Source organism: Rhagoletis pomonella, unplaced genomic scaffold (genome assembly GCF_013731165.1).
Source record: "Rhagoletis pomonella isolate Grant_MI unplaced genomic scaffold, Rhpom_1.0 Rhpom_scaffold_00002, whole genome shotgun sequence".
In the NCBI taxonomy this organism is placed as follows: domain Eukaryota; kingdom Metazoa; phylum Arthropoda; class Insecta; order Diptera; family Tephritidae; genus Rhagoletis; species Rhagoletis pomonella.
Window position 1 is genome coordinate 91,865,031 of NW_023458556.1, and position 23,092 is coordinate 91,888,122.

The 23,092-nt window shown below is 39.2% G+C and overlaps 1 protein-coding gene across 2 annotated transcripts in view; it reads left to right on the forward strand.

Moving 5' to 3' along the window:
- The first annotated feature begins 299 nt into the window (after nucleotides 1-299).
- LOC118734179 (RNA-binding protein 25) overlaps nucleotides 300-23,092 on the forward strand; it is a 51,782-nt gene continuing 28,989 nt past the window's right edge. Inside the window, exons 1-4 of one of the 2 annotated variants that reach the window (XM_036463899.1) lie at nucleotides 300-578; nucleotides 634-766; nucleotides 825-933; nucleotides 995-1,897. In XM_036463899.1, coding sequence (XP_036319792.1) covers nucleotides 516-578; nucleotides 634-766; nucleotides 825-933; nucleotides 995-1,897 — 1,208 coding nt within the window. In that variant the 5' untranslated portion in view covers nucleotides 300-515. The remainder of the gene's footprint in view (nucleotides 579-633; nucleotides 767-824; nucleotides 934-994; nucleotides 1,898-23,092) is intronic. The other variant, XM_036463898.1, reaches the window with a different exon arrangement.

The following is a 23,092-nucleotide window of genomic DNA, read 5'->3' on the forward strand; positions in this document are numbered from 1 at the left end:
TGGTTTTCTTAAAACACAAGGTGCGGCTGACTACTAAAGCCCACCCGCTTATATAGCTCGCGCGAAATACGTATTATAATACAACGGTCACGTCCGACATTTTGCTCAAAATGAACTGTCATAACTATTGTCAGGACGCCTACGCCACGGAGACTTTTATCAGTATTTGACAACTAATAAGTATTTCTTTTTTGTCTTGACAGCATTGTCTAATGTAAACGCGCCGTAAGATAACAAGATTATTAAGTGAGTAACGACTCGGTACTTCAAGTCAGGGGTTGTACCTGCTACTAAGTAACGAATACATACGGTTTGCTACAGCTCTAGGTAAGACAGAAAGTGTGTGGCAAATGCTTAAATTTGGAATTATCGAAATTTGTGGTGAACAATTCATTTGCCGAAATTGAGTAGCGAATTATTTTCGATACTACATTGGGCTATTACAAAGTTTTGCGTTGGTACTCACGAACAACTTCGATTATTGAGAAAAATTTGTTTTAAGAGAGACACTAATTATGTCTTATCCATCTCGTGCACCTATACCACCATACATGAACCCAAATATACCTCCTCCTCATGTAAGTTATCGGAAATATATCTAGTTTTAGTGTTAAAATTATATTTTCTGAGTAGATGATGCCGCCAGTACCTTCAGCACCAAGAAGTTATAGAACCTCCGCCACTATCAGCTCTCAACCCACAGTCTATCAGCGTTTACCCGACCCGGTTCCTCAATTTCGAGGTCCGATAATTACGGTTTTTGTTGGTATGTACTACTCTGCATCCTAGGAAATTCGTAATATACACTTGTCCACATATTGTAGGAAATATAAGCGAACGTGTGCCTGAAGCCTTAATTAAAAGAATTTTGTCCGCATGTGGGGTGGTGGTTAATTGGAAACGAGTGTCTACCTTTGGTTTCTGCGAATATGAGTAAGACCCAAATTTTGGTTAATAAACTAAAAATTGTTAATTGTCGCTTGTATATAAACAGTGGACCCAATGCTGGAATGCGGGCTGTTCGTCTTCTCAGTGAACTTGATATAGACGGGAAAAAACTTGTCGCTAAAGTGGATGCAAAAAATAAACTTCTGTTAGACAACTTTAAGGAAGAAGAATTAAAGAATGGTATTAATGTGTCAGCGGTGGATGAAAAGTCTGAAGATGACTTCGTTCTCAATCAAATGAGAAAAATACTTGGTGATCATAAGCACGAATTTGATGAGTTTGACGGAAATTCTCGAGATGTATATGGCGGCAGAATAAATAAGAACAAAGCTGTTCGCATAGAAGATAAAATAACAAAAGTTCTTCACGAAACAAATTTGGAAGAAGAAAAAAGGAACTTAATTAGTACCGAAATTGGGAAATTTAGGAAAAGAGCGGAGGCCGATGAAAATCGGAAGGAGAAAGAGAAGGAGAAAATGAGAGAAAAGGAGAAGGAAAAGGACAAAGAAAAAGAAAAAGACAAGGAGAAGGACAGGGAACTTGAGAAAGAAAGAGATAGGGATAGGGAAAGAAATGTATCTGATACAATGAAGGACGATATTAGTGAAGAAGATTGGGATGCAGATGAGCAAAGAGAAAACCCCTTTAACAAAGTGGAGAAAGTAGTGATTAGCAGGGGTCGCCAATCGAACAGTTTGTCACCTAATAGAAAAGAAAAAGATCGAGACAGCAGAAGGAGAAGGAGTAAATCTCGTTCAAGAGAAAGAGAGCGTGATCGAGAACATAGGGAACGAGAACGGGAACGAGAGAGGGAACGTGAAAAGGAACGTGAGAGAGAGCGTGAGCGTGAACGAGAACGAGAACGAGAACGGGAAAGAGAACGTGAACGTGAAAAGGAGCGTGAACGGGAAAGAGAACGTGAGCGTGAGAGAGAAAGAGAACGCGAAAGGTAAGAATCAAGGCGAATTTATAAAAGGCGGTGTTAACAGAACAAAAACAAAAATTACAATAACAAATTATACGAACATGGACAATCAGTGCAAAACAAAATTACGACAAACACATCATTTTGGCAAAAGGTACAAATTGCCCGTGAAATCAGCGGATCCTATAACAACACCTTGTATAGGTTCGCCTTGGTAAGAATACAACGTTTATTCCGGGCTATCGCAGATTCCATGATAAAAACATTACAAGGTAAAACCATTGAGAGGCAGTCTGACGTTTTCAAGCAATATAATTTTCAAATTCAAAACTCAAACTTACATTCTTATTTTTAATCTCAAACAACAATTGTGAAGAATTTAATTTTTCTATTTTAATTTGTATATGGTTTTAAAATGCTTGAAACGACAGAAAATAAATCATTTGACAACAGTAAATTTTTGACAACCGCAGAATAAAATATAAAATGAAGTGAAATGAGTGTTTTAAGTAAACATCTACCATCATTGATTGTAATTCATCAATTTAAGCTTTTGATCCATTTAATTTAATCAATTAAAGCGTTTGAAACATTAAAGCAATTTATTTACCAAAAATATTTAAAGTAGTGTAATACTTCTTAATTTTGCCACCAGAAACTCGATTTCCAAATATTTTATTGTTTTTGCTTACATTTGAAGCAGAAAAATTATACATATTGGCTGCATTTCTTTATTCATTCTGAACGTTTGGAATAAACTTTTTTGTTTATTTATTCTTTAGAACGTTCCTGATATGTTGACTTATATTTCAAACGCATTCTGTTTATTCCGGCTGTGAAATTGGATTATCCGGAATGTATAAAGAAACGCAGCCATTAACAGCCTGCGTTTGTCAAAATTTTATATGCATTTGTCAATTTAGACTCATGAGCTAGTGAAATTTTATTCACCTCATACTTGTCAAAAATTTACTCGCAGCGAACTTTGTTACCGATTCACACACGCTCTATGAATCAGAATTGATGCATTGACTGACGTATGCATTTAAAGAATATGCTACTTTTGTAGCTATACGGATTCCGTGATTGCATTTTCCTAGATTTCGCGAAAAATCGGACTACCATGGATCCAGTTACAGCCCTGATTACTGTAATATAACTTTGCGGTCATAACCAATTGGACTACAGACGTTTTTCACTTAATTGTAAATTTGTTATTTATGTTGTATTAGAGCGTGTCATTCGCTGTCAAATTGAGAAAGGTAAATTTTATTTCCCCGTGTGAACATGCAGAAAGTCCTTGTCACTTTGTAAATCAGTTTCAGAAATAAAAGTTGCAAGGTGTGATAAAACGCAAATCGATTTCGAAAATTATTTCAAATTGCTCTTGCTGCATTAGCAATTTTTAATTTTGTTGCAAGTACTGTCAAACGATTCTAGTATTGAAAGTTTGAATAAAATAATCTTTATAGCCCAATCCTGTATCGTTGACAAAAAATTTTTACTGACACTTCAACTTATTAGGTTTGCTCGTCGAAAATCCAGCAAGAATTATCCAACACTCAAAATATCAGAAAGTAAGAAAAAATTTCTTTCAAATTCTCTCTCATGTTGAGAAACTTGCAAATTTCTGCACGAACGCAAATTTGTGGGAATTTGAAAGTTTCCCTGCCAGCTGGTGTCCACGGTTGCATTTCAAACATAATAAATTTTTATAGAATTTTTAAAATTCTTTAAGATGGACAAAAACGGGATATACACGTATAGTTCTTGTTGCTCTGACCACAGTATGCAGTAATCCAGATAGCCAAAACAAAAAATGTAAATATGCTTATTTGACATTTTGTTTGAATGTATTGGTTGATATTTTTTCACAGTCGTCGTTTTCGTTAACCCAAATGAAATCCAATTTAAATATTTTCTTATAGTGAAAAATATTTTCAAGTCACATAAAATAAAATAACGAGAAAAACAAAATTCCAAGCAAATCAAGCCTGAAGCGCAAGCGATTATGACCTGATGCAGTTCCTACATAAGTCAAACCGTGTTCCGAACACAACTTTGAGTGAATAATTGTGGGCTGACTTTGTAAAATTGTCCCATCGATTAGGCGGTAAAACAAGTATTAGTTAGAGAACTCTCTAATTTTCAAATGCACGAAATTTGTATGTATTTGTTTAGCCGCTTATTCACATTTGAAAGAGGATAATGCTTGAATTAATGAAAGTAAAGACGGTTTATGCAGATAAGAAAGCGCGTTTACATATATCAAAATATTCAGAATGACGAGATGAATTGGTTCAGCCCTCTCTGTTTGTAAACACGCTAACTCGAACAAAATTTAGATATTTTAACGAAAGTCGGTGTCGAAGTTGCATTTGGTATAATTTAGGTTAGTGTTAAATTTTGGCGAAATCTGCCAATAACCACGCTCACCTCCACATAGTAATTAAAAATATTTTGGTTTTATTATTATTTTTTTTTACGAATTTCGCTGTTCAAATTTACATTTCAAATATATCAACAAATATTTGTGGGTACTTTTGCATCAGTTGTTGTTGTTGTTGTTGTAGCAGCATACAAATTCCCCAAAGACTTTTTGGGGAGTGTTGCTGGAGTGACAATCCTTGGCCAGATATAAATCTGGGTCGTTCCGGTTACGTAGACCCGACAGTCGTTGCCTATGGGTTAATGACAAAAAAATCTTATACATTCACAATGTATTCATGTATTAATTTTCAAATAAGCATATTGTCAATGGTTGGTTTACTGTATACTGTGGTTCTGGCTTTCTTTAACATACATTTCAATTCCTTTATCGTACTAGCTGTCGGGTTTCTTAACACTAGAGTGCACGCGCTCTTTTTTTACACCAATGCACGCGTGGCCTATAGTAGACCATTTTAAAATATTAAATGGTTTTTTAGATAACATTTAAATGAAATTTATAGTTAAATGGCCATATTCATAAAAAATAAAGTAGCTTTATAAAAGGTTTATAAATTAAAAAATGTATGAAAACCTCAATTTATAAAGCTCTTTAAACCTACTTCATTTTTTATGAATAAGGCCAAAAAAATATAGTGGTTGTTCACACTTGCCTGGTTATTAGCCCTGCAAACCATTTTTTCAGAGTATTCTGCATTGTAAAGAAATTTTAAAGAATTCGTTAAGATTTAATTCGATTTTTTGTCGAATTTTCTAAAATTAAATAAATTACGCACACTTCCATTATTTTACGAAATTTCGGAAGAAAATCTGTGAAGCAACGAAAATAATGCTGCTATGTGAAGAATATCTTTCAGCATTTTTCCAGAATTTTCTTTATTTTTCGTACAGAAATTTCTTTACGAGTTCGTGTCAACCCCTTCATATAATTTTCTTTGAAAATTCGTAAAAAAATCGTTACAGAAATCAGATACTCCTAACGATTTCCTTAAGATTTCGGGAACTTTGGTTTGCAAGGAGGTTATCTGGTTAAAAATAATTTTTCTGTAGTGTATTTTGTTGTACAATAACAAAAGTGCATACGCGTGGAAGTCAAGCGCGGTATTCACTCGTCGACAAATTTAATGCAGAAGGCTTTCCTGGAACCGCGTCGCTATAACATACAAAACTGTCAAGGTATCAACAAAAATGTTACGGTGGTCTACTATAGTAGGCCGCGCGTGTACTCTAGTGTTAAATCGACTCTCGTTGCAATTGCATTCCTATTGCGAATACAAATTTTTTCACCCGAGTTAAGTTCAAATCATTGGCGCGTATTCATAGTCCAGCAACTAAGTCGAAACTAACAAAGTTGCAACTTAAATTTAAGTACCAACTTAAAATCTACCTCTATTCATAGTCGCATTTCAAACTTCTACTAAGTAGGTTCGACTTAGTTTACGATATAGCAAAACGAGTGTGAAAATGTATCGATTTTTCTTTACGATATTTTGGAAAAATTACATTTTTATTAAATAATGTCAACTTTGATCATCCGTTTATGTAATTTTTATTTTCATTGCATGATTATGCAAAAGAATAAGGTATCATTTTCTTGTTAATTGTGTGAAATAGCCAGAACAACCGCAGTGATGTGAAGTCGATGTTTATCGAAAGCATGCTGTGAAACATGCAAATAGTAGATATCTAAATGTTATGCACAAATTTACTTTAAAAGAATTAGCGTGAAACTGACTTATTATTTGAGAATTTATCTAAATTATTCCAATTATGATGTAGCTTTATTCGAATTGTAATACGCATTAAATTTCATCTTCCGATTAAAATGGATCGATCTTTGTAAATTTTAATGGGAGATTATTCAATATTATCAAAGTCACCCTCTACCAACTTAATTTTTACATATTTCGTCTGTTTTCCCTTAATTTGATAAAATATATCTTCTTCCTAGTTACGACTTAGTTGCAGCTGCAGCCGAAACTAAATTTTAAGTTGATACTTAGCCAGAAAAGTCGAAACTAAGGCGACTATGAATAGCTTTAGTAGTGACTTAGAATAGTTTCGACTTAGTTGAGTACTAAATATGACTATGAATATGCGCCATTGGAATTAACTAAATTAATTATATCAACAAGTATTTACTTCCTTTCTTCATAAAAAAAAACGCTCGTGTTTATAAGCTTTTAAATTTAACGAACTTATTTATTCAATTTGCAAATTCTCTCAGGAGAATTTTCACTTTGCGCTCTCAGTTTTGGAGTGATGGATAATTTTTTGGTCTGCACGAACGCGATTTGGGCAAAAATCATGATAATTCGTACAAATTTGTACAAATTTTTTGCTCGACGAACAAACCTATTATTTCACTATGGCCACTGCTACAGAAGAGAGCCGTTGTCAACCAGGAACTGCTTGCAGAGCATTATGTTATGCTCCTTAACAGGGAGCATGTGGGCCTCCTCGTGCGGGTGGTGATGCGGCGACATCAAGAGGCATCCTGTCGCTGTCCTAAGTGCCATGTTCTGGCTAGTCTACAGAGTATTCTCTGACTGTTTGTGTGATGACAGAAGATACTTCGTTTTGTCCTCGTTCACCACGAGACCCATTCGCTTTGCTTCTCTATCTAGTCCCGAGAAGGCAGAACAGATGTAGTTTTTGTTTTTACTGATAAGGTCGAGAGCGATTCAGTTCTGTGGCTCTTATTATCTTCTCCAACTTCAGGTTAAAGAAATCACACGAAAGGGAGTCACCTTGTTTGAATCCTCTGGTATCAAACGGCTCGGAGAGATCCTTCCCAATTCTGACGGAGCTAGTGGTATTGCTCAACGTCATTTTTCCGTATTAGTTTCGCGGCAATACCCAATTCAGACATCGCGGCATAAAGACAACTTTTTTTTCGTGGTGACCAAAGCAGCTTTAAAATCGACAAATAGGTGGTCGCGGGTCTTTTCCAAGATTTGGCGTATTGTGAATACCTGCTCTGTGGTGGATTTTCAAGGTCTAAATCCGCACTGATAAGGCCCAATCAGATTGTTGACGGTGAGCTTCAGTCTTTCACACAATACAGTCGATAAGATCTTGTAGCCTATGTAGCTGATCCCGCCGTAGTTGGCGCGTATGGCGGGATCGCCTTTCTTGTGGATTGCGCAGAGCACACTTAAATTTCAGTTGTCTGGCATGCGTTCATCTGACCATACTCTGCATAAGAGTTGGTGCATGCACCTTATCAGCTATTCGCCGCCGTACTTGAATAGCTCGGCTGGCAGGCCGCCAGCTCCAGCCGCTTTGTTGTTTTTCAGCCGCGTAATCGCTATTCGTACCTCGTCATAGACAGGCGGTGGGACATCGACTCCATCGTCGTGGACTGGCGGCTCGGGTTCGTCTTCTCCACTACTTTCAGCGCTGCTACCATTCAGTAGTGTGGAAAAGCGGTTGCCTCCATAATTTAAGTACGCTCTGGATATCGGTCACTAGGTCGCCATTGTTGTTCTGACAGGAGTTCGCCCTGGTCTTGAAACCTTATTGTTCCCTATAACGGTCCCACATATCTCGCGTTGCACCCGATCGCAGCGTGGCCCTGTAGGCGGCATCTTTTGTCTCTGCAGCTTTTTGACATTCCTCACGTACCAGCTGTTCGGGGCTCGCTTAAATGCGGCGGCGGTACTTAATGAGCGGGAAATGTTGTTCCACTGCTGTTGTTGTTGTTGCGGCTAAAACAACCCCGCCCAGATCGGTTAGTATTTCAGTCGTTGTGGTCAAGCTCAACTAACGGAATACTCAAGAAGCGTGCAGCCTCTATAGGGTCTGTCCACAGGAACAGAGGCGTTAGTTGGGTCTGGGTATCCGTGCATAGGAAGAGATTTTTCGAGTCGTGGGGTGTCTCTCCGCACTCCGGACACTTATTTGGCACATCTGCATCTATTCTGCTCAGGTATGAGTTTAACCTGCTGCAGTAGCCAGAGTGAAGTTGGGCTATTGTGGTTCTAGTCTCCCGAGTCAGACGAAGCTCCGTCTCGCCGATGCCAGGTGGTTGTGTGCCTAGAACGGCATTCACAGGTCTGTAGCCAGTTTCTGTAACTCTTCTCTACCGATTATTTCTCTACTGGTAGAGAATATACGTCATTCTCTAATAGTCATTAGCAGTAGAGAACAAGGCGGCGAATTCATATCTCAATTCGCTTTGGTAGAGAATTGTTACAGAAACGAGCTACTGGAGTCTACATAAGTCGAGACTGACGCCCTGTGAATGCCGTTCTGGGCCTGTCGGTAAGCCTTGTGAACCTCTGGACTTCGTCCGTCAGTTGTTGTTGTTGTAGCGGCTACAACAACCCCGCCCAGATAGGTAAGTCCCTCCAATCGTTGTCGTCAAGCTCTACGAACGTTAGCGTGGTGGGATTTAGAGGGCATACGAAGAGATGCTGTGACTCATGGGGCGACTCTGCATTCCGGGCATTCATTGAGAACATCTTCGTTTAATCTGCTCAGGTATGAGTTCAACCTGCTGCAGTAACCAGAACGCAGTTGGGCTGTTGTGGTCCGAGGCTCCCTATGCAGACGAAGTTCTGTCTTGTCCACGTCTGGTGGATGTGTGCCTAGAACGGCATTCACAGGTCGGAAGTCTACATAACTCGAGACAGCCTCTCTGTGAATGCCGTTCAAGGCCTGTCGATAAGCTGTCGGGTCCAGAGGTTGTTTGATGAACCTCTGGACTTCGTCCGTCAGTTCGTAGAGATGCCTCCTGACGTGCCTGGGCGAAGGCTCTTCTGCAAGGAGTTGTCTGTTCCTATCGCTGTCCTGAGTGCCGTGTTCTGGCAAGTCTGCAGCTTCATCCACTGCGTCCTACTACTCCCCGGTGACCACACGGGCGCTGCGTAGTTCAGAACCGGCCGGCCAGATGCCTTGTACGTTGCCAGCAACGTTTCTTTGTCTTTGCCCCAAGTGTTGTCGGCTAGCGACTTGATGACTTTGTTGCGGCTTTCTACTTTGTTGACAATCGCGGTTGTGTGCGCCGAGAAGGAGAGCAGACTATCGAATGTTACTCCGAGTATCTTCGGGTTGTTCACCGTCGGAATTGGTGTATCATCGCCGTGAATTCCCAGTTGAAGTCTGACCTCCTTCGTCTAGGTGGTAAAAAGTGTGCCTGAGCATTTTGTAGGGGAAAGGGTTAGGCTCCGTGCAGTGAAGAAGCGAGAAAACTCGGCGAGCTAACCGTTTACTTTCGAGCTCAAGTCATCAATTCCATTCCCGGATGCCGTGATCGATCAATCGTCAGCATAAGAGACTATCGAGACTCCCTCTAGTGGTTGAGGGAGCTTTGAAATGTAAAAGTTAAACAGTGGTGGAGAAAGGACACCACCCTGTGGAGCCCCCTGTTTTATTTTCCTCGGTTTGCTCGATTTGTCTAAAAGTTACTGACGAGTGACGACTACTCAGATAATTCGCCGACCACCGTTTGAGTCCCTGTGGGAGAGAGAGACATAGAGGCCGTCTTCTAGTAGCGTTGAATGGCTGACAGTGCCGAACGCCTTAGACAGGTCCAGCGCTACTAAAATGGTTCTCTCACAGGGGCGCTTTCGGTTTAGGCCACGAGTTATCTGGGTATTTATGGCGTTAAGTGCTGTTGTTGTGCTGTGCACTTTACGGAATCCATGCTGATGCTTCGCTGGGGTCAGGAGATGTCTGGAATTACGAGAGTGGCCATTGACAAATTGAGGACCTCCGTTAGGTACGCTACTCCCGTAGGACCCAAATTTTTCAGCATCAGCATGCATATTCCGTCGGGTCCAATGGCTTTGGAGGCTTTCGCCTCTCCGATGGCTACCCTTACCTCACCGCTGGTGTAAACAAGAGGCGCACTAGGTGTTGGCAGTTTATGCAGCCGTCTGGTTACTCGACGCTTTGGCTTTATCCACCGGAGGATGCAGTAAGAATTGTCGGCTAAAATAGCTCGCACATCGCTCCGGGTCTGACGAAGCGTGGTCGCCAAAATTTATTTCAACTCTGTGGTCATGATTAGTCGGTTTACCAAAGCTTACTCACACCAGAGGCGAAGTTGCAGGTCTTCAGATGCTCTTCCCACTTCTTCCGCTTATGTACGTTCACAAGTTGCTGAATCTCCGAGTTGAGATCCCTGATACGGGGATTTCCGGGATCGGCCTGACGAAGGCTATCACGCTCATCGGCTAGAACAGCCACTTCAGCAGGGAAGTTTGGACGGGGGTCCGTTGTGCATCCTGCTGGTACGAAGCGAGCTGCAGCAGCTGTGACAACCCTGCGGAACTTACGTTCACAGAGGTGGCCGTCGGTTGGTGTAGGGAGCGCAGAGAAGGTGCTTTCAGTAAATTCAGCGAAGCCTTTCCATCAACTTCAGTAAAGTTAGATATAGGTCCGGTGTTCCGCGGAAGCAAAGTCGACTGGTTTATCGATCGAGATGACTATGGGCAGATGGTCTGATGCCAAGATCCGCATAGGTCGCCATGATACGCTATTTATCAGACCAGCGCTGACTATTGTTATGTCTGGCGAACTGCAGCAGCTGCCCATAATCCTGGTGGGTGCGTCGTCGTTCAGCCAAGTCTGTTCCCCTACGATCGTTTGACAGGCTTGAATGCCTAAGATCGTGGTGGGCATTAAAGTCAACCATACGGTTTTGAGCTCTGAGAAGCGCACCTATTTCAGGGTGATATCCTGCCGCGCAGCTGGGGACAGAGGTATCCGTGCGGTCGATGTCTGCTTCGATGAGACGATACTGCACGGTGTTGGGCGTGATGAACGCTAAGCCACCATCCTTATCTCGCTCGCGATCTCGACGGTGCATATTGTATGCGGCGCAATTCATCAATGTTGAATTGCTGTGCCAACTTCGTCTCTTGGACCGCAACTATTAATATTCCATGCCTTCCCATAATGACGGTTATCTCCTCGATCTTGCTCTGAAGTCCTTTACAGTTGAATTTGAAGGAGCTTCGTGTGGTTCGGGAGACGTGTTGATATGTGGGGGGTGAGGGATGTTTGTTGCCTTACCGCCATTGGCTGTGTGCGCTGCTGTGGAGGGTGCCGCCCTGTGGTGGTGGGTGGCTTCGCAATTGTGCAGCGCAACACGGGCCCTCGAAGTTCTTCGTCCTATCTCGCGTGGTGCGCAGACCTGAACATGCCCTAAAGTGGCACCAGCCAAGGCAGGTATTGCACTTGACTGATGTCACGTTACGGAATATCCTGGTCTGGCACACCGTGCAGATTGTAGGAGGAACCAGGAGTTGTTGGGAGCGGCGTGTGGTGCGGTTGTGTCTGTTGTGTGGTTGTGGTGGTGGTGCAGTTGTGTCTGTTGTGTGGTTGTGGTGTGATCTATTATGTTGTTGTGTTGTGGTGCTGTGGTGTTTGTGTTGAGCTGCTCAGGTGGACTGGGGTTTGGAGGATGCTCTGTTTGAGCAGCAGGGGGCCACAAATGATGTGGTCCACTGCCGATTAGTCCGTAGGCCAGAGCAGACTCTGAGGTGACTCCACCCGGCGAAAGCATTGCACTTGACTGAGGTGGAGTTGTGGTGTAATCGTCTCTGGCATACACAGCAGGTGGAAGTTTCTGGCCCTGGGTTTGACTCGATGCCAGCAGAAGAGTACCTAGCAAATGTAGCCCTTTGGACGAACAACTTCCGAGATATTTCACCGACCTAAATGGGGTTAGATCGCCGAAACAACAGCCCTTGGTCGGGTAAAACCCGAGTCATTCCGGTAAGTAGAACCGGCTGTCGTGGGAATGTAGATCCACTGCTAAGGTATGTGGGTTTGTTTAGGAGTGCTCTCAGAGAGCAGGTGTGAGAGTAGAGTGGCGAATAAATTGGCCGTCTGTTGTGATTGCATATTTTCCTCGTTAATCTTTCCTTGCATTGTTGGGCGCACATTTTTTGCTGCACAGAGGCGGCTGAGTGTCTTGGCTGCAACAAGATATTTTAAATTTCGAAAAAAATTTCAGTTAGGGCCTTTCTACATTTCATCAACGATATGTATGCACATACATTGATCTGTTGGACGCAATTTAATAAATGAATATTTTTTTATGAAGCGAGGAAATATTAGTTTAAAGCAGTGATTCCCAAAGTGGTCCAGGTGGACCCCCAGGGGTCCACGGAAGACTCGACGGGGGTCCACGGTGACGTGGAAAAAAATGGGGGTCCATGAGTTGTAGTAATTGGGGGTCCACGAAAATGTATCTGGTTTCGATATAAATAACCAAAATGATTGCTTGATATCCTCTTTATTTAACTTTAATTTTTTTGAGTGATGTATAGTGCTTTTTACGCACTGCTGCACTTGCCGTCACTTTGTGTTTTCCCTGCAAACCATTTTTTCAGAGTATTCTGCATTGTAAAGAAATTTTAAAGAATTCGTTAAGATTTAATTCGATTTTTTGCCGAATTTTCTAAAATGAAATAAATTACGCACACTTCCATTCTTTTACGAAATTTCGGAAGAAAATCTATGAAGCAACGAAAATAATGCTGCTATGTGACGAATATCTTTCAGAATTTTTCCGGAATTTTCTTTATTTTTCGTACAGAAATTTCTTTACGAGTTCGTGTCAACCACTTCATGTAATTTTCTTTGAAAATTCGTAAAAAAATCGTTACGGAAATGAGATACTCCTAACGATTTCCTTAAGATTTCGGGAAATTTGGTTTGCAGGGTTCATACGTGGGGAAGTATTAAAGGCCACCTGCAGACTAACAAGAACCGGAAGCTGGTATTACAATGAGTGGGGCCCGGCGACAATTGCTGGGGGCAGAGTTTTAAGCACTTGTGTCTTCTCAATGCTACAGGATAGTACGCCACCATTACCTTTGTTCAAGAGATTCTATAATGTTGAGTTCCCTGAGACTGAATGCTGGTTTGATTCCATCGCTGAGACCGTACTTACACATTGTCGAAACTTCACTGATGGCTACAAAACTGACTCTGGGTCATGATCTGGGGTCTTTTTCGAGGTTAATGGAGATGAGCTTGACTCTTCTGTAGGGGAATATGCTTCGGTCTTCCAGGCTAAGGTAATTGCAATACCCAAAGCCATGGACTACGTGGTGGAACATAGGTGGAGGGGAAGGAGTTTACGTGACTGCAGTGACAACCAAGCTGCACTTAAGGCACTGACCAGCCCTCTATTTAAGTATTTCCAAACTAGTTCGGCAATGCAAGTCTCGACTAAAATATGATGGTGAACATAACGAGGTTGTTTTACTCTGGGTGCCAGGTCACTCTGGAGTACCTGGTTATGAGACATCTGATCGTTTGACCAGAGTTGGCTCAGACCAGGCATTCCTCGGTCCGCAACCAGTTTTAGCACTCCCACCTTCGGCAATCGAAGCCACCATCAGAAACTGGGTGAACACTTCGCTCAGAAATGACTGAGAGGCATCGAGGGGATGCAGGTGGGCAAAACTCATGTTGCCTTCAATCTCACAAGGTCTATGCAATTTTTTGCTCTCACTGAGCACACGACACTGCAGACAACTTGTTGGACTGCTGACTGGTCACTTCACGTGGCACAAACACCTGACTGTGATAGGCGTAAATGACAAGTCCATTTGCCCATCTTGCCTTGAAGAAGATGAGACGGTGGAACACTTTTTGTGCTTCTTGCTTGATTGGTTATTTGTCATAGATTTTTTTAAACTCGTTCTTTTCTCTATTGTCAGTTTCTGAATTAAAAGTTTGGCGTCAAAAGCTTAGCCGTTTTGATGTTTTAAGTTTTTTGTTTTAAAAATGTGATAAATATTTTTCGCCTCACCTTAAAACTCGGAGCGATAAAAATAAAAATGATGCCATTAACATAATAAACTATTTTACATATACTCCACGTGCAAAGTCATGAGTGAGCCGAACTTTTGATGAGTTTATGGTAAAGATAACGCTAGCGCTCGCAGTGCTCTTAAAAAATATAACTCTTCCGAGCGAGAGAGTATTTTGATATATTTACGTGCTCTATTTTTTAAAACCTACAAGTGTGTAATCACATTATTTTTATAAATAGAACACAAGAAAATATTTTACTTTTATTTTGGCCACTCAGAGTTTAGTTTTTGAATTCACCCGCGATGCAAATTTACATTGTTACAGTTTACATTGTTATATTTATAAATGTATCAGCAGGGGGTCCACAGAAACCAGTAAGTTTTTGAAAGGGGTCTACAAGGAAAAAAAAGTTTGGGACCTCTGGTTTAAAGCATGAAAATGCACAAAGCATGCCACATAGATCGTTGCAGCTGCAGCGCGAAGCGAAAATATGGCCAACTTCCCTCTTTTTTGAGAGCGTTGATCAGCCGGTTTATTATTTATTTTGTTTCGTCCAAATTCGAGTTTTCATGCAGAAACATAAAATTGAATTACATTGCAGATATTCTTAAAGCTAAATATACAGTCAGTCAATAAAGTTTAGGTACAGCGAATTTTTTACAATATGGGCAACTATTTTTTAAATATTTTATTTTTCGCTAATTTTTTTGGGGAATTTTTTTGTTGAAGGTGTCGCACATTTTTTCCATATAAAAAATGTATCAAACATTATTTTATATGGAGAAAATGAGCGACACCTTCAACAAAAAAAATTGCTATAAATCAATGATAAGTCCCAGCTACCTCAAACTTGCACTTTGTTTTACTAAAATTGAATGGGCTAAAAAACTGCATACTCAACTTTTTTCTAGAGAGCGTAAATAAAAAGTGCAATATTTGAATGAAATTTTGCAAAATTTTCTTTAATTTTGCACAAGGTTTGGAACTCTAATTTTTTGGTTTTTTGTTGTAGAATTAACCATATTTTTATAAAAAATTATCGAAAAATAAAATATTAAAAAAATAGTTCCCGTATTGTAAAAAATTCTCTGTACCTAAACTTTATTGACTGACTTGTATGTACATATAAAATTCACAGCAATTTCGACAAGTAAAAAAGCAGTACAAATTTGTTTTCTTTCTTGGCGTTCATTGTGGCATACCTTTTTTGTGTTTGCCGCTTTGCTGGCAAAGCCACAAAGTTTTATCTGGCATCGGCTTTACAACAATTAGATACTTTAATATCATACACATTAAATGAAATAAAAAATATATATATATTTTTTAAGAATAAAATCTAAAACTAAACAAATGTAATAAAAAACAAAAAAACAAAAATTAAATAAAGGCGGAAGAAAAGGTACCGCTGCCCGAGGACTCGGACTCGAACTCGGATCTCTTCTTTGGCACTCTAGTGCCTTGCTCACTTGGCCATTGCGACTGAAAACATTCGGCGCTGGCAACCATATTTTCGAATTCAGTTGGATTCAGTGATAGCTATTCTTTCGTATTCGTAGCAGGGATTAGAGTTCATAGATTTTTTACGGTGGATGCCGTGATAGCCCTGTTTAATTCGCTGTGTGTACAGCCAAATAGCATTTTCCGAAATTTTACCTGCAATTCACTTTTCGGAAATAAAAACCACTTTCGAAAGATACTTTATAAGCAACGGCTGTGTTCAGAAATGTATCAGGCAAAAGCATCAGTCTCTTTTATTTCTAAACTATAATTGATGGAAATTCCATATTTGCACATCTAAGTCCCAATTCGACATTTAGCCATGGTTGCGCCTATTGGGCATTTCCATCAATTATAGTTTAGAAATAAAAGAGACAGATGCTTTGGCTTAACGCATTTCTGAACACATAAACGTCTTACTGCTCATGCAACTGCTTTCTGAAATTTTTTATTTGCCAACTTTTTTGAGAAACGAAATCGCCATAAGTTTAGCTCTAAAGCTTTAGCAATGTAAAGAAACTCCATTCTTCGAAACCAAAAAAAAATTTTACACTAAGGGCCAGTTTTTCAGTGCAAATTTAAACTTGGATCTCATGAACTGTGTTTATCTTGAACAGCTGTCGACATTTAAACCAGCCTAATTCAAAACGATTAATGGGTTAAAAAGTCAACAATTTAATACAAATTAGCATTTAATGTGAAACCTTTGGCATTTAGTATAGCTCCTAACCCTTCTATTCATAGTATGCACAAAGCTTTCACATACATATATCCTACAGGTTACTTTTAAGGTCACTCTTGCTCCAGATTTGACGCTCGCGTGATTTGGATTCCATGCAAGCAAGGAAATTTGGAAAGTCCCGGAGGACATGGAGGGCCAAAGAAAATATATACACCACAAGCAGAGAGAAGGATGGCTCCATATACATATCAAAATAGATCCAAAACAATCAGCAGTAGCTATTGCAAAATGGCTGTCCACCCACATACTGTGAGGAATTGTCTGCGGTCGTTGGATTTTCGACCATATACACTGCGTAACAAACAATATTTGAGCCATTCTTTTTTAAGTCGGACGGATTTCGTAAAAAAAAATATATCATGTCTCCGATTCGCTTCAAATTTTTTTTCGTGGGTTCTATACATGAAATAAGCTAACACGTGTTCGAGGAATTTTTTTTCTTTCGTTTCTTCGGGGATATGATCTGTCAAAGTTTGCATTTTTTCGTGATTCTGACTAATCATGTACTTCTTCAAATCGTTATATCTCGGGTTCTGATCATCGTAGAGAGTTCACTTTAATGTCATTTTAAAGCTAAAGAAACATTTCTATATATAAGATGGCCAAGATTGTCCTAAAGCAGACATAGCTATTAACAGTGGAACTTTTTGAAGTTGATTTGCATAATGAAGACCAGTAAATTAGGGATTTAAAATTATACCATCGTAATCCATGTTTAATCTATCTATATATATAAATGTGAATGTCTGTTTGTTTATTACCTTATAACTTTTGAACCGCGACACGGAATCGCACGAAACTTTGCACACTTATTTTTTTTACCCCGGGAAGGGTACAGGCATAGAGAAAAATCGGGAGTACTGGAAAAAGGGCGTGGCACCTCCCATACTAACTAACTTAAAATATTTGTAGTAGAGTACTAGAACTTGGTGTCGAGATAAATGAAATTAATTCCATACTCATGGGAAAAAATGGGCGGAATTGGAAAAGGGGGCGTGGCACCTCCCGTAGGCCTGAAATATTTAATCAGCTATAACTTCGGAGCCGTAAGTCACATGAACTTGAAATTTGGTACGCAGACATATCTATGGTAGGTGCTTTTAGTGGTGACAGGTAATAAGGTCAATGGAAATAAGGTCAATTGACTTTATTTCCCACCCTGGTGCGAAATAAAGTCAATTGACATTATTACCTTTTCAAAAGCGAAATAAAGTCAACATAAATTTGGAAATAAAGTCATTGACGCTATTTCCTCATTCAAATGGAAATAGCGTCAACAATGCTTAAAGTATGTCGACACATAGAAAAAAATGTTGTTCTTACAATAAACATTGCCCCGTAAGTGTTGTTTTTAATAGATCGAAAAGGTTTTTGCCAAATCCTCAGTGTTGTGGTATTAATCCTCACACAATCATGAACTACCACCAATTGATTTTATTAAAAAAATTTAAATTACGAATATGTAAAAACACGATGCGAAAAACTAAACACCTGCTCACAGCTGAAATACGAGAAATATTTGAAGAAAGAGTGTAGAAATGATCCATAACTTGCAAAACATGTTTCGTTTCCACAAAAATAAAGCGAACACTATTAAATTGATGAAACAGTCCATGTTCAAAACCCCGGAGGAACACTGAAATAATTCTGTGTTTTAAATTTGCATATTTTGAACGAATTCGGAATGTCTAAGGTGGAAAAGAAACCAACCTTTCTATAAGGAAACAATTATAGAAAAAGAATTTTCTTACACTGTATTCATGTCTCCGCCAGCAATTTGTGACGACATCATTTAAAAGCAGCTAAGGAGAATGACGACACTATTTATTAGATGGCACATTCAACGAGCCAATGTGCCAAAATGCGGGTATAAACAATTATTGATTATTTAATATCGGAACCGAGATCATATAATTTAATTGATTGGTTTTCACACACTTTTGAAACACAAATTATATGCTTTTTTACTGCAGACAAATTGTTGCCCCAAACCCCAGCAGAAGTCTTCCAATCAGGGCTGCCAACTCTCCTTAGTTATGAGGTGCCATATTGAGGATAAAAAAGTGCCAAAATGTGCCAAATAGAAAAATAAAAGTGCCAAAAAAGGTGTCATTCCTTTTAATCATTCACATTTAGCAATAAACTAAAGCTACATTTTCCAAACAAAAGTGCAATGATAAAATAAGATAAACCAGTTGAAGAGCCTTTATAAATTAGAAAATTTTAGTTGAGAAAAAGAAGTGCACGCATAGGATTTCACAAAAATGTATTGAAATGTAATTTTTTTTAAAAAAGTGCCATTATGGCACTTTGTACCAAATTGAAAAATTAAGTGCCATTTGAAGTGAAATAGGGACAAATGGCACGGTTTGAGCCAAGTTGGCATCCCTGCTTCTAATAACTTACAAATATAAAAATGTGAAATATCGAGGGCTTGAATTCATTAATACCCTCTATCTGCAATTTGCACAAAAACTAATTTGTGTTTTTAGAAACCATCTGGGACTTATTACCTGTCGTTATATAAGGTAGCATTAATATCACTGATGACAGTTAAAGCTTAGGTGGATTTTTATATCAGAATCCCATCTTTGTGAAAAGTGTGCAGACAGGGGGTGGTATTTTATTGAATATAAGCCCTCGATGTTTAAAATATATAAAAATTTAATTTCAACGTATACAAAATTTAAATCTACCTGCGTTACAGCACGGCGGGAGACAGGGAAGGGGAGGCCGGGGTACGCGGGGCGTGAGCACGGCGCGCGCGGTGTAGCGCGCTGACGCGGGCCGCCGCGAAACTAAGCAAATTTAATGTTTGAAAGAGAAATAATGTCAATGGATTTCATTTCGTTTTTAAAAAGGTAATAATGTCAATTGACTTTATTTCGCACCAGGGTGGGAAATAAAGTCAATTGACCTTATTTCCGTTGATCTTATTACCTGTCACCCTTTTAGTAAGATATATACATATATATAAATGAGTCTGTAAAAGGGGGCGTGGCACATCCCAAAGGCGTGGAATATTTTATCAGCTATAACAACATTTACTATTACTTGCATACATATATAATTTATTGGAGATATTTTAATGTAAATAAAAACACCTGCTGTGCCAAAAAGTTATTATTACATTTCATTACAAAACACCCAAGCTATACAACTGTCCTGCCGTATTCTGCTATAGTAGAATTAGAGCAGAAATGAAATATAACATCTTTACATAAATTATTTTTCGTATTTGTATAAAGACGTAGGGTGAAACCCGCGGGTAAAGGCTAGTTCTCTATAAAAAACGTGGTTCAAAAAATAGGCGTTTTTCAAGAACTATTTTTAAAATATTTTTCTTTATGATGAGATGAATTATTTTGTGAGAATCAACAATTTTTTGTAATTTGTTTTCGAAAACTTATGTTGAGATATATGTATTTAGTAAGGTGTTAAATATCGGGTTTTTGCTAAAAGTAAAGTTTTATTGCGGATTCCGATAGAATACCTTTCCAGATGTAATACTTGTACGGCAAGATTTTTCTCAAACGGGACAATGGGCGTGGCAATTGCAGGAGTAAAGTTAGCAAAATGCAGATTTTATTGCGGATTTCGGCAGAATGTCGCTTCGTTAACAATATTTGTTCCAAAACATTTTCAATTCATATAGATGTCCTGGCGAAATCCGCAATAAAATCTGCGCTTTGATAACTTTTCTCCTGCAATTGCCACACCCATTTCTAGGGCTTTGCCCCCTTAGAGAAAAATCTTGCCGTGCAAATATTATATCGGGATAGGTATTCTATCGGAATCCGCAATAAAATTTTACTTTTTGCAAAAACCCGATGTTTACCACCTTACTAAATACATATGTATATCTCAACATAAGTTTTCGAAAACAAATTACAAAAAATTTTTGATTCTCACAAAATAAACCACCATAAAATATTCTAAAAATAATTCTTGAAAAACGCCCATTTTTTGAACCACGTTTTTTTTATAGAGAATTAAACATGGATTACGACGGTATAATTTTAGATCCCTAATTTGCTGGTCTTCACTATGCACATCAACTTCAAAAAGTTCAACTGTTAAGGTCAAAATTTTTGAATTTTGGTTTTATTATAGCCACGTCCATTTCTAGAATATTCTTTGATTGAAAAAGTTGTGCAACAAATGTTGTTAACGAAGCGATATTCTGTCGGAATCCGCAATAAAATTTGCGTTTTGCTAACTTTAGTCCTTCAATTGCAAATCAACTTAAAAAATTTCAACTGTTAATAGCTTTAGGACAATCTTGACCATTTATATATAGAAATGTTAAGCCCGTTTCTTTAGCTTTAAAACGACACAGTGTTTCGACTATATGGAGGCAGGTAGAAAAAAGTCATGGTGACAGGTGATAAAATAACCGGTTGGACTTAGAGAGGGAAAAGTAAAAGTCATAAATACCCAATTTCACATTATTTACTCACAACTCTTCTTCACGAACGATACATTTCCGAACAAATACGAGAATCGGCGCGATATCGTCTAATCAGTTTAGTTGCCTTTGGCGATTAACCCATTAAAACAAGTGTTTCTTTTTCAAATGTAATCAATTACTTAAGTGCCGTGGAATATTCGGGTGAGGATATTCATCATTTATTTGTTACTTCCCTATTTTCTTGTAAAAAAATTTACTTTAAATTGTAGATGCTAAAGATTATTAGTAAAAAAGGTCCTGAAATTAGACGAATGTTTTAGAGAATTCTATTCTTCTCGCGCGACAATGCAAATATATGTATTTTTTTGATTTTTTTAATTTTCAATTTCAGCTTCTTTTTGCATAATTTCGCGAAAAGAGTTTTTTGAACAACGAAAAAATCTCACCAAACATTGGGAAAAAAGCAAGTATTTCGACATAGGTCATTTTATAGTATAACCTTTTTTTCCTGAGAGTGGAAAGCAGGAAACAAAATTACATCACATTTAATGACTGGGTCCGCATTTTTTGTGAGTTTTGGACGTTATAGTGATCCAATCTTCCCCATATTTTATATTTAGGTTTTTCTAATAAAAGAAAGACTACAAACTAATCGAAATCGGATGAAATTTAATGTTTCCGCCCACGAGAGTAGAGGGCGTGGCAATTATTCCATCTTTACCAAATTTCATAATTCTCTATTTCTAAGTAAAACTAGAGCACATGTCAAGCTTCAGTGAAACGATGAGCAGAACCCGAGATATAACGATTTGAAGAAGTAGATGATTAGTCAGAATCACGAAAAAATGCAAACTTTGACAGATAATATCTCCGAAGAAAAAAAAATGGAAAAATAAAATCCTCGAACACGTGATTATTTCTTTCATGTATAGAACCCATAAAAAAAAGTTGAATCCGATCGAAAGTGTGACACCAAATTTGGTGTTCGATGTGAAAAAGAATGTCACATTTATCAGAAAAAAAATTTCATCAAGCTGTTGCAATGCAAAAAGGTGTATGTTAATCTATCCACTGACATCTGGGACCGAGTTATTTTCGCGGTTAAATCCCAATTTAATCTGATTGGATCTGATGGGCGTCGGTTTGTTTAGCGTAAAGAAGGTGGGACATTAAATAGTAATATTTTAAACAAAACGGTTATTGTTGTTGTAGCGGCTAACACAACCACTCCTAGATCGGCTTTTGCCTCAATTATTGTCTTCAAGCTAAACTAACGGGAGACTCAAGAAGCATGCTGCTTCGATGAGGTTTGTCCATAGGGACAGAGGCGTTAGTTGAGTGGGGTTTAATGGGCATCCGAAGAGATGTCTCTAGTCGTAGGGTGTCTCTCCGCATGCCGGGCACTGGGCAGTTGTGCTATTGTGATCCGAGTCTCCCGAGGCAGACGAAGCTCTGTCTCGTCCACGTCTGTTGGTTGTGCTCCCAAAACTGCATTAGCAGTTCGAGAGGTGTAGGTATGTACTGACTCCCTGTGAATGCCGTGTATGGCCCGTCGGTATGCTGTCGGGTCCGTAGGTTGCTTTATGAACCTCAAAACGATTAAAGGGTTAAAATGTTAACAATTAAATACAAATGGCATCTAAGCCTTCTATTCATAGAATCATAGAATGAACATAGCTCTCTCATATATCCCAAAGGTAAGGCTGCCATACGTCCCGGTTTTAGACTGTTCGTCCCGGTGTCCCGGTCCAGCCTTGAAATGTCCCGGTTTCCCTGTTGTTATTGTTGTTGTTGTTGTAGCGGCTACAACAACCCCGCCCAGATCGGTTTGTATCTCAGTCGTCGTCAAGCTCAACTAACGGAAGACCCAAGAAGCGTGCAGCCTCTATAGGGTCTGTCCACAGGGACAGAGGCGTCAGTGGCATAGGGTTTTCCGGGCATACGGTGGTCAGCGAATTATCTGAGTGGTCGATACTCGTCAGTTATGTTCAGATATAAATCGAGCAAACCTAGAAAAATAAAACAGAGTTTAACTTTTATATTCCCAAGCTTCCTCAACCACCTGAGGGAATCTCGATTGTCTCTTACGCTGACGATTGCTCGATAATGGCGTCTGGGAATGGAATTGATAACTTGTGCTCGAAAGTAAACGGGTATATCTCCGAGCTTTCTCGCTTCTTCACTGATAGGAGTCTAACCCTCTCCCCTACAAAATCCTCTGCGACTTTATTTACCACCTGGATGAAGGAGGTCAGACTACCGCTAGGCATTCACGTCGATGACACACTAATTTCGACAGTCTGCTCTCCTCTTCGCACACAACCGCAATTGTCAACAA